At 42.9% G+C, this 12,923-nt stretch overlaps 1 protein-coding gene across 1 annotated transcript in view; it reads left to right on the top strand.

The window, feature by feature from the left end:
* Positions 1-12,923, top strand: part of LOC146064789 (uncharacterized) — a 382,419-nt gene that overhangs the window by 314,485 nt on the left and 55,011 nt on the right. Inside the window, exons 6-7 of the mRNA XM_083178664.1 lie at positions 1,689-1,808; positions 3,862-3,921. Coding sequence (XP_083034790.1) covers positions 1,689-1,808; positions 3,862-3,921 — 180 coding nt within the window. The remainder of the gene's footprint in view (positions 1-1,688; positions 1,809-3,861; positions 3,922-12,923) is intronic.

Raw genomic sequence — 12,923 nt, 5'->3', positions numbered from 1 at the left:
CACGGCTGGTGGACAGACTGCAACGCCAGGCCACGCCCCAACGCGTTTCGTAGTCACGTACTTCGTCAGAGGGCTGGCCTGGCGTTGGTCAGAGTCCTCTTTTAAAGGCTGCGGCTGTCTTTCACAACTGAAATCCATCGGCTAATTACAAGCTCTGATGTAGCGATTTCTGACAGCAGCAGTCTCCAAGAAAATATCCCTTTCTTAAAGTGCAAAATGCTACATAATATATATATATATATTACAAACAGTACAACAATTCATATAAAATACATTGACATTAAAAAACTTTTTTTTTTAAAAAAAACAACACAAAATCTATTACACAAAAAATCAAGTAAGAAATATCAAGTAAAAAATATCAAATAAAAAATATATAAAATATATCATATATTTTCATTTACACAGACACGTCGATAAATATCGCGATGAATTTCGTGTAAAAAGTGCCATTATTTAAAAAGTGTTATTAGCAATAAAAAAATAAACATTTATTAAGCAGAAACATATATAAAGCAATATGTATTATCACAAGACAATCATGATTACATTTAGCGTCATTAAAAGGTAATGAGACATATTAGTGTCTCATTACCTTTTAATGACGCTAAATGTAATCATGATTGTCTTGTGATAATACATATTGCTTTATATATGTTTCTGCTTAATAAATGTTTATTTTTTTATTGCTAATAACACTTTTTAAATAATGGCACTTTTTACACGAAATTCATCGCGATATTTATCGACGTGTCTGTGTAAATGAAAATATATGATATATTTTATATATTTTTTATTTGATATTTTTTACTTGATATTTCTTACTTGATTTTTTGTGTAATAGATTTTGTGTTGTTTTTTTAAAAAAAAGTTTTTTAATGTCAATGTATTTTATATGAATTGTTGTACTGTTTGTAATATATATATATATATATTATGTAGCATTTTGCACTTTAAGAAAGGGATATTTTCTTGGAGACTGCTGCTGTCAGAAATCGCTACATCAGAGCTTGTAATTAGCCGATGGATTTCAGTTGTGAAAGACAGCCGCAGCCTTTAAAAGAGGACTCTGACCAACGCCAGGCCAGCCCTCTGACGAAGTACGTGACTACGAAACGCGTTGGGGCGTGGCCTGGCGTTGCAGTCTGTCCACCAGCCGTGTTTGGAAGCTGAAAAGCCCGAGTGTAACCTCTCCTACATTTGTGTTGAGTATAACACGTTCTACGCGATTATTTTGCGGTGATATACCGCCTATTGTGGTACGTTATTATATACCAGCCTTTTCTTGAAGACAAATTATGTTCTTAAAAATAAAAGTTTTATGTTATTGCACTATGGAGCGCTCTCCTCTCTTCTTTTAATATATATATATATATATATATATATATATATATATATATATATATATATAAAAATAAGGTGCCCTTGCAGTATGGGTGGTCTGATTAGGCAAGTTAGTTGATTGTGTGCACCCATAGAGGATGTAAAATGACCGCTACCTCTACTACACACCTCTAATAAGGTCCACTTGTGGGGGAAGGGGGGTTTGGCTTGAACTGACTGATGTTATTCTATTGTTTTGATACCCACTTGTCCCATCAGTATATGTAAAATTAATCTTTTTTCATTAACAGTAAAAGCAGTGCCCCCAAAAAAAGAGTTATCTTTTTCTTCCCACAAAATTTAAGGTCCAGTTGTGCCAAGGATGGCCCAGCCTGGGAATAAGGTCTTTGCTGTCATGGATCGTAAAATGGAGATTGCACAAAAAGCTCCTGAGAATTTCAGCAACCTTCATCTGACACCCACAGGTATAGACTGCTAAACATGTAAGCACTGGGCAAAGAAGTTTCATCATAGGCACGTACAGTCAAAAGACAAAATCCAAGACTGCCCTTACTGTAGTTTATTTTAACTTTGTCATAGTGCTGCCAAACTGATGATTTCTTTTATATCAAAATAATTATTGAACTGGTGTATGCATACTACACAGCACTAATACATATTTAACCCCTTCCCTGGTACTCCTGAGAATTTTCTGGGGTTTGCTCCAGTGCGCAGACTGGCAACCTTGAAAATTTTTGGGAGTGCCACTGCCTGCGCTCCTGGGCCGAGCGCTGAGATCAGCGTTGCACTCAGCTTCAAGCGGCTGCCCGGCTCCTGTTGCCCGGCCTTCCACACCCCTGCTGTGTGCGGCGTGATCGTGTAACGTCACGCCAAACATAGCCAGGCTTCCGGGGGCAGGACCGGGCAGCAGCTATTACACAGATCAGCGCCGCCGTCCGGACCCAGGGACACAGTGGTGGGGTTTTATTTTAGGGAGCGCTCCCCAGTAAGAACTCGCCCAGTGGGGAGCGCTCTTAATAAAAAAAACACCACTGAAGGGGTTAAAGGAGTAGGCATACTATTGGTGGGATAATTTGTACTCTACATGGTAATTGGCCTCCTACTTTTATATTACAAAAGAAAAGGGAGAAATGTAATAGGGTCTGTTTTTTTTATTACTATTGTTTGCGCTCGCCAAATTACGATGAGAGTTTTGTGTGTTCATCATTTAATAGGCATGGAGTTTCAATGTGCTGACCTTACTTGCATGTGACATTTTGTAGGTTTTCTGGTGAGAAAACCTCTAGCAAATGTCAAAGTGAGTTTCATAATATAAGGTTCTTGCCTAGGTTGGATCGCATATTGATCCAACTTGCAGTTTACCAATAATTGGGAAACTGCTCAAGCACAGGACCCTTTCTGCAAATGTGTAGGACTGGTCCTGCAATTGCATCCGCTGTAATACGAATACCTCTGCCTTATTAAAAGGCAGAAATGTTCACAGTGTGGGGTGGAGGTGTTCAGCATTTGTTTTTCTGGTGTGGTTAGACCAAGTACCGCATCTGCAGTACAGTTTTACTTGGTTGAGCAAGGTCCCCTGCAACTGTAAGCTTGAGTAAGGTCAGACTTACTCAGGCTGCAGTAGCAGATGAACTTTTGCAAGAAAGTGGTGTGCACCTCCTCTTGCATTGCATTGTGGCGAGTAGATTAGCATATGTGATCCAACCTGAATGCAGGCCAAAAACCCTCTGATTTTGGCATCAGTTGTGCACTGATCTCACTCTTTTGTGAAGCTAAAGACAGGTTAGACAGTTTGTTTTGTTGTTGCTGTATAGGAGTAGGAAGCGGATGGAGGGTCAGGGGAGCAGTGAGTAGAATATGGTTTTTGATCCACAAGAGTTTAGGAGCATACATGGGGCAATTATAGCCCTTTTTCGAAGCGATCTGTTTAGAAATTAAGCACAGACCGCTTCGTTGTACACCCCATAGTAGTGTAGATTCCTGGGAAACGCCAGCTCAGATCTTGACTACGTGTAGTCAAGACCTAGTCAAATCGCCAGTGTTCTAACCAGAGAACACTGGTTAGCACAGATCGACCATACTCACATCGCTATGTGTTGAATTAGTTTAGAACAGGGTGGGAATGACTATGGTGTATCATTTGGCTGAAGCTGCCAGGCTTTTTCTCCACATGAAAAATCAGCACTTTTCCCTGTATTTAGGATGAAGTAGACCCGCCCTATTCAATCCTCGAACCGATTGTTCACCTGGCTGAGAAATCCAGCATTGGCAAAACTGCATGAATAGTCGAATTTGCCGCAAATTCACGTGGTTATGGCAAAGTTTCAGCCGTTTTCGGCCATTTTTGTGGCTGTTTTTCGCTCTTGCCGATTCATGCCGAGCATGACAAATTATACCAGTAGAACTCACATTTGCATATGTTTTACATTTCTTTTAAATTCAGTTTTCTGCTAATTTTGTGAAAGCAAAGGAATCAACAGTTAGGGATGATATTTTTATTTTTATTTCTTTCATTAGCAAGTGGGAAAAAGGCAACTTCCAAAAGACGACACATTCAAGCTGCTGGTGGTGTTGATGGTGAGTGCTAGAAAAGCAAAAATCAGACCATAGTTTAGCAGGCATATACAATTCTGCAGTATTGTCATGTAATAGTTCACATATAACTCTGTCACAATCTCTGGATTCCTTCTGTAAGATGTAGATAAGTTCAAACTGCACAGCGTAGCAGCACTACAGCACAATTCTGAATAATTGCACAAAAAGAATATTGAGACCATATAGCCCAAAGAGAATCATTGGCTGCTCCTATCACTTTCACTGCTATCAGCTAAACTACCACCCCACCAACCACAGCTCTCAACACTCCCCTCATGGCCATTATTCTGTCAGGTGGTTGTTGACTGAAAATTATTATTATTTTTTTTTGTGAATATTACATTTTGTTCTGCAAATTGTATCTGCTTTCAATTTTTGGTACTTGTTTCCTAGCACGGCCACAATCGCGGGCATCGGGTGTAATTTTTAATGGTCTGCGACGCGACTGACGCGATGCCCCCGATTTTCCCATTGAAATGCATTGAAAAAAGTCAAAATCGCGTCGGTCGCGTTGTATGCGGCTAAAAAAGGCTTAAATGGTCCAGACACGATGCCCCCGATTTCCCATAGGAAACAATGTTAAATGCCTCAATTTACCCGCGATGCCCCCGATTTCCCATAGGAAACAATGTTAAATGCCTCAATTTCACCAAATCATCATAGGGAACAATGGTAAATGGGCCAGAAACCCCCCAAAACACCCCTGAACAGTGAAATATCCCCACAAAAGTAGTTTACGCCACCCCACGATTAACGCGAACCCGAAGCGTGGCGAGCGTAGCGAGCCCGCGAGGCGAGCGAACGCGGATACCTTCACAGGTAAACGCGTCCCTTCGCGGTCTTCACAGGTATCCGCATCCCCTCGCCACGCTTCGGGCTCGCCACACTAGTCTATTCTCAACTCCACGCCGACGTGGATAGTGGGGGTATGAAAAGGTCGGAGGACGCGTACCGCCGCCCCTCGCGGGCTCGCTACGCTGGCCACGCTTCGGGTTCGCATTGATCGTGGGGTGGCGTAAACTACTTTTGGGGGGACATTTCACTGTTCAGGGGTGTTTTTGGGGGTTTCTGGCCCATTTACCATTGTTCCCTATGATGATTTGGGGAAATTGAGCCATTTAACATTGTTTCCTATGGGAAATCGGGGGCATCGCGGGTAAATTGAGGCATTTAACATTGTTCCCTATGGGAAATCACGGGCCCCCGATTTTTACTCACGATGCCCACGATCATGATCGTTGTGGCCGTGCTAGGAAACAAGTACCCAATTTTTTAAGTAACCAACGAATGTGAGTGAATATATTTTTGTAGACATTTGGGATTATTAAAATATGGGTTTATATAAAAATATTGTTCTGAGTACTGGCATATTATCCTTTCACAATCTTCATAACCCCTTTGCGTATTCGCGACATCCCGAGATGGTGATGTAAAATATGTGTCATTGCTGTATTCCTCTATGGCCCCAAGGTCCGAACTTTCATGTCTAAGGGCGATGTTGTGTAGCATACAGTATACAGATAATTATGTCACCAACTTCCTCTGGGGTACATAGAAGAATTCCACTAATGTATCCAATATCCAGATAGCGGAACCTGCTCTTCAATAGCTGGAGCAGGTTAGTGAACCTATGCTCTGTCAGTGTCTATCTGCCAGAGACTACATTTTATAGGAAGCACAAGGAACTCTACTCTCACATGGGCCTCAATCAGTGAGAGCTGAGCATGTCTCACTCAGGTGCTGTAATCAATCAGCAATTCTCAGGTTAAGGTTCGTAAACACGGAGCAATATGATCGCTGGCAATATAGTGCTAGCAATATATTGCGCAGCAATCATATTGCTCAGTGTCCCGTTGTCCCGGAGAAATGTAATAGGGTCTGTTTTTTGTTATTACTATTGTTTGCGCTCGCCAAATTAAGATGAGAGTTTTGTTTGAGAATCTTCATCATTTAATAGGCATGGAGTTTCAATGTGCTGACCTTACTTGCATGTGACATTTTGTAGGTTTTCTGGTGAGAAAACCTGCGAAAATCTAGCAAATGTCAAAGTGAGTTTCATGATATAAGGTTCTTGCCTAGGTTGGATCGCATATTGATCCAACTTGCAGTTTACCAATAATTGGGAAACTGCTCAAGCACAGGACCCTTTCTGCAAATGTGTAGGACTGGTCCTGCAATTGCATCCGCTGTAATACGAATACCTCTGCCTTATTGACAGGCAGAAGTGTTCACAGTGTGGGGTGGAGGTGTTCAGCATTTGTTTTCCTGGTGTGGTTAGGCCAAGTACCGCATCTGCAGTACAGTTTTACTTGGTTGAGCAAGGTCCCCTGCAACTGTAAGCTTGAGTAAGGTCAGACTTACTCAGGCTGCAGTAGCAGATGAACTTTTGCAAGAAAGTGGTGTGCACCTCCTCTTGCATTGCATTGTGGCGAGTAGATTAGCATATGTGATCCAACCTGAATGCAGGCCAAAACCCTCTGATTTTGGCATCAGTTGTGCACTGATCTCACTCTTTTGTGAAGCTAAAGACAGGTTAGACAGTTTGTTTTGTTGTTGCTGTATAGGAGTAGGAAGCGGATGGAGGGTCCGGGGAGCAGTGAGTAGAATATGGTCTTTGATCCACAAGAGTTTAGGAGCATACATGGGGCAATTATAGCCCTTTTTCGAAGTGATCTGTTTAGAAATTAAGCACAGACCGCTTCGTTGTACACCCCATAGTAGTGTAGATTCCTGGGAAACACCAGCTCAGATCTTGACTACATGTAGTCAAGACCTAGTCAAATCGCCAGTGTTCTAACCAGAGAACACTGGTTAGCACAGATCGACCATACACACATCGCTATGTGTTGAATTAGTTTAGAACAGGGTGGGAATGACTATGGTGTATCATTTGGCTGAAGCTGCCAGGCTTTTTCTCCACATGAAAAATCTGCACTTTTCCCTGTATTTAGGGTGAAGTAGACCCGCCCTATTCAATCCTCGAACCGATTGTTCACCTGGCCGAGAATCCAGCATTGGCAAAACTGCATGAATAGTCGAATTTGCCGCAAATTCACGTGGTTATGGCAAAGTTTCAGCCGTTTTCGGCCATTTTTGTGGCCGTTTTTCGCTCTTGCCGATTCATGCCGAGCATGACAAATTATACCAGTAGAACTCACATTTGCATATGTTTTACATTTCTTTTAAATTCAGTTTTCTGCTAATTTTGTGAAAGCAAAGGAATCAACAGTTAGGGATGATATTTTTATTTTTATTTCTTTCATTAGCAAGTGGGAAAAAGGCAACTTCCAAAAGACGACACATTCAAGCTGCTGGTGGTGTTGATGGTGAGTGCTAGAAAAGCAAAAATCAGACCATAGTTTAGCAGGCATATACAATTCTGCAATATTGTCATGTAATAGTTCACATATTACTCTGTCACAATCTCTGGATTCCTTCTGTAAGATGTAGATAAGTTCAAACTGCACAGCGTAGCAGCACTACAGCACAATTCTGAATAATTGCACAAAAAGAATATTGAGACCATATAGCCCAAAGAGAATCATTGGCTGCTCCTATCACTTTCACTGCTATCAGCTAAACTACCACCCCACCAACCACAGCTCTCAACACTCCCCTCATGGCCATTATTCTGTCAGGTGGTTGTTGACTGAAAATTATTATTATTTTTTTTTGTGAATATTACATTTTGTTCTGCAAATTGTATCTGCTTTAAATTTTTGGTACTTGTTTCCTAGCACGGCCACAATCGCGGGCATCGGGTGTAATTTTTAGTGGTCTGCGACCAACGCGATGCCCCCGATTTTCCCATTGAAATGCATTGAAAAAAGTCAAAATCGCGTCGGTCGCGTTGTATGCGGCTAAAAAAGGCTTAAATGGTCCAGACGCGATGCCCCCGATTTCCCATAGGAAACAATGTTAAATGCCTCAATTTACCCGCGATGCCCCCGATTTCCCATAGGAAACAATGTTAAATGCCTCAATTTCACCAAATCATCATAGGGAACAATTGTAAATGGGCCAGAAACCCCCCAAAACACCCCTGAACAGTGAAATGTCCCCACAAAAGTAGTTTACGCCACCCCACGATTAACGCGAACCCGAAGCGTGGCGAGCGTAGCGAGCCCGCGAGGCGAGCGAACGCGGATACCTTCACAGGTAAACGCGTCCCTTCGCGGTCTTCACAGGTATCCGCATCCCCTCGCCACGCTTCGGGCTCGCCACACTAGTCTATTCTCAACTCCACGCCGACGTGGATAGTGGGGGTATGAAAAGGTCGGAGGACGCGTACCGCCGCCCCTCGCGGGCTCGCTACGCTGGCCACGCTTCGGGTTCGCATTGATCGTGGGGTGGCGTAAACTACTTTTGGGGGGACATTTCACTGTTCAGGGGTGTTTTTGGGGGTTTCTGGCCCATTTACCATTGTTCCCTATGATGATTTGGGGAAATTGAGCCATTTAACATTGTTTCCTATGGGAAATCGGGGGCATCGCGGGTAAATTGAGGCATTTAACATTGTTCCCTATGGGAAATCACGGGCCCCCGATTTTTACTCACGATGCCCAGGATCATGATCGTTGTGGCCGTGCTAGGAAACAAGTACCCAATTTTTTAAGTAACCAACGAATGTGAGTGAATATATTTTTGTAGACATTTGGGATTATTAAAATATGGGTTTATATAAAAATATTGTTCTGAGTACTGGCATATTATCCTTTCACAAACTTCATAACCCCTTTGCGTATTCGCGACATCCCGAGATGGTGATGTAAAATACGTGTCATTGCTGTATTCCTCTATGGCCCCAAGGTCCGAACTTTCATGTCTAAGGGCGATGTTGTGTAGCATACAGTATACAGATAATTATGTCACCAACTTCCTCTGGGGTACATAGAAGAATTCCACTAATGTATCCAATATCCAGATAGCGGAACCTGCTCTTCAATAGCTGGAGCAGGTTAGTGAACCTATGCTCTGTCAGTGTCTATCTGCCAGAGACTACATTTTATAGGAAGCACAAGGAACTCTACTCTCACATGGGCCTCAATCAGTGAGAGCTGAGCATGTCTCACTCAGGTGCTGTAATCAATCAGCAATTCTCAGGTTAAGGTTCGTAAACACGGAGCAATATGATTGCTGGCAATATAGTGCTAGCAATATATTGCGCAGCAATCATATTGCTCAGTGTCCCGTTGTCCCGGAGAAATGTAATAGGGTCTGTTTTTTGTTATTACTATTGTTTGCGCTCGCCAAATTACGATGAGAGTTTTGTGTGAGAATCTTCATCATTTAATAGGCATGGAGTTTCAATGTGCTGACCTTACTTGCATGTGACACTTTGTAGGTTTTCTGGTGAGAAAACCTGCGAAAATCTAGCAAATGTCAAAGTGAGTTTCATGATATAAGGTTCTTGCCTAGGTTGGATCGCATATTGATCCAACTTGCAGTTTACCAATAATTGGGAAACTGCTCAAGCACAGGACCCTTTCTGCAAACGTGTAGGACTGGTCCTGCAATTGCATCCGCTGTAATACGAATACCTCTGCCTTATTGACAGGCAGAAGTGTTCACAGTGTGGGGTGGAGGTGTTCAGCATTTGTTTTCCTGGTGTGGTTAGGCCAAGTACCGCATCTGCAGTACAGTTTTACTTGGTTGAGCAAGGTCCCCTGCAACTGTAAGCTTGAGTAAGGTCAGACTTACTCAGGCTGCAGTAGCAGATGAACTTTTGCAAGAAAGTGGTGTGCACCTCCTCTTGCATTGCATTGTGGCGAGTAGATTAGCATATGTGATCCAACCTGAATGCAGGCCAAAACCCTCTGATTTTGGCATCAGTTGTGCACTGATCTCACTCTTTTGTGAAGCTAAAGACAGGTTAGACAGTTTGTTTTGTTGTTGCTGTATAGGAGTAGGAAGCGGATGGAGGGTCCGGGGAGCAGTGAGTAGAATATGGTCTTTGATCCACAAGAGTTTAGGAGCATACATGGGGCAATTATAGCCCTTTTTCGAAGCAATCTGTTTAGAAATTAAGCACAGACCGCTTCGTTGTACACCCCATAGTAGTGTAGATTCCTGGGAAACGCCAGCTCAGATCTTGACTACGTGTAGTCAAGACCTAGTCAAATCGCCAGTGTTCTAACCAGAGAACACTGGTTAGCACAGATCGACCATACACACATCGCTATGTGTTGAATTAGTTTAGAACAGGGTGGGAATGACTATGGTGTATCATTTGGCTGAAGCTGCCAGGCTTTTTCTCCACATGAAAAATCAGCACTTTTCACTGTATTTAGGGTGAAGTAGACCCGCCCTATTCAATCCTCGAACCGATTGTTCACCTGGCCGAGAAATCCAGCATTGGCAAAACTGCATGAATAGTCAAATTTGCCGCAAATTCACGTGGTTATGGCAAAGTTTCAGCCGTTTTCGGCCATTTTTATGGCCGTTTTTCGCTATTGCCGATTCATGCCGAGCATGACAAATTATACCAGTAGAACTCACATTTGCATAATTTTTACATTTCTTTTAAATTCAGTTTTCTGCTAATTTTGTGAAAGCAATGGAATCAACAGTTAGGGATGATATTTTTATTTTTATTTCTTTCATTAGCAAGTGGGAAAAAGGCAACTTCCAAAAGACGACACATTCAAGCTGCTGGTGGTGTTGATGGTGAGTGCTAGAAAAGCAAAAATCAGACCATAGTTTAGCAGGCATATACAATTCTGCAATATTGTCATGTAATAGTTCACATATAACTCTGTCACAATCTCTGGATTCCTTCTGTAAGATGTAGATAAGTTCAAACTGCACAGCGTAGCAGCACTACAGCACAATTCTGAATAATTGCACAAAAAGAATATTGAGACCATATAGCCCAAAGAGAATCATTGGCTGCTCCTATCACTTTCACTGCTATCAGCTAAACTACCACCCCACCAACCACAGCTCTCAACACTCCCCTCATGGCCATTATTCTGTCAGGTGGTTGTTGACTGAAAATTATTATTATTTTTTTTTGTGAATATTACATTTTGTTCTGCAAATTGTATTTGCTTTCAATTTTTGGTACTTGTTTCCTAGCACGGCCACAATCGCGGGCATCGGGTGTAATTTTTAGTGGTCTGCGACGCGACCGACGCGATGCCCCCGATTTTCCCATTGAAATGCATCGAAAAAAGTCAAAATCGCGTCGGTCGCGTTGTATGCGGCTAAAAAAGGCTTAAATGGTCCAGACGCGATGCCCCCGATTTCCCATAGGAAACAATGTTAAATGCCTCAATTTACCCGCGATGCCCCCGATTTCCCATAGGAAACAATGTTAAATGCCTCAATTTCACCAAATCATCATAGGGAACAATGGTAAATGGGCCAGAAACCCCCCAAAACACCCCTGAACAGTGAAATGTCCCCACAAAAGTAGTTTACGCCACCCCACGATCAACGCGATCCCGAAGCGTGGCGAGCGCAGCGAGCCCGCGAGGGGCGGCGGTACGCATCCTCCGACCTTTTCATACCCCCACTATCCACGTTGGCGTGGAGTTGAGAACAGAATAGTGTGGCGAGCGCAGCGAGCCACCGAGCCCGAAGCGTGGCGAGCGAACGCGGATACCTTCACAGGTAAACGCGTCCCTTCGCGTTCTTCACAAGTATCCGCATCCCCTCGCGGGGCTCGCTGCGCTCGCCACGCTTCGGGCTCAGTGGCTCGCTGCGCTCGCCACACTATTCTATTCTCAACTCCACACCTACGTGGATAGTGGGGGTATGAAAAGGTCGGAGGACGCGTACCGCCGCCCCTCGCGGGCTCGCTACGCTGGCCACGCTTCGGGTTCGCATTGATCGTGGGGTGGCGTAAACTACTTTTGTGGGGGACATTTCACTGTTCAGGGGTGTTTTTGGGGGTTTCTGGCCCATTTACCATTGTTCCCTATGATGATTTGGGGAAATTGAGCCATTTAACATTGTTTCCTATGGGAAATCGGGGGCATCGCGGGTTAATTGAGGCATTTAACATTGTTCCCTATGGGAAATCACGGGCCCCCGATTTTTACTCACGATGCCAACGATCATGATCGTTGTGGCCGTGCTAGGAAACAAGTACCCAATTTTTTAAGTAACCAACGAATGTGAATGAATATATTTTTGTAGACATTTGGGATTATTAAAATATGGGTTTATATAAAAATATTGTTCTGAGTACTGGCATATTATCCTTTCACAAACTTCATAACCCCTTTGCGTATTCACGACATCCCGAGATGGTGATGTAAAATATGTGTCATTGCTGTATTCCTCTATGGCCCCAAGGTCCGAACTTTCATGTCTAAGGGCGATGTTGTGTAGCATACAGTATACAGATAATTATGTCACCAACTTCCTCTGGGGTACATAGAAGAATTCCACTAATGTATCCAATATCCAGATAGCGGAACCTGCTCTTCAATAGCTGGAGCAGGTTAGTGAACCTATGCTCTGTCAGTGTCTATCTGCCAGAGACTACATTTTATAGGAAGCACAAGGAACTCTACTCTCACATGGGCCTCAATCAGTGAGAGCTGAGCATGTCTCACTCAGGTGCTGTAATCAATCAGCAATTCTCAGGTTAAGGTTCGTAAACACGGAGCAATATGATCGCTGGCAATATAGTGCTAGCAATATATTGCGCAGCAATCATATTGCTCAGTGTCCCGTTGTCCCGGAGAAATGTAATAGGGTCTGGTTTTTTTTATTACTATTGTTTGCGCTCGCCAAATTACGATGAGAGTTTTGTGTGAGAATCTTCATCATTTAATAGGCATGGAGTTTCAATGTGCTGACCTTACTTGCATGTGACATTTTGTAGGTTTTCTGGTGAGAAAACTTGCGAAAATCTAGCAAATGTCAAAGTGAGTTTCATAATATAAGGTTCTTGCCTAGGTTGGATCGCATATTGATCCAACTTGCAGTTTACCAATAATTGGGAAAGTGCTCAAGCACAGGACCCTTTCTGC

Source organism: Crinia signifera, chromosome 1 (genome assembly GCF_055691185.1).
Source record: "Crinia signifera chromosome 1, ASM5569118v1, whole genome shotgun sequence".
Lineage (NCBI taxonomy): Eukaryota > Metazoa > Chordata > Amphibia > Anura > Myobatrachidae > Crinia > Crinia signifera.
Note: the sequence above shows the minus strand (reverse complement) of the source record. Positions and strands in the feature narration are given on the sequence as shown.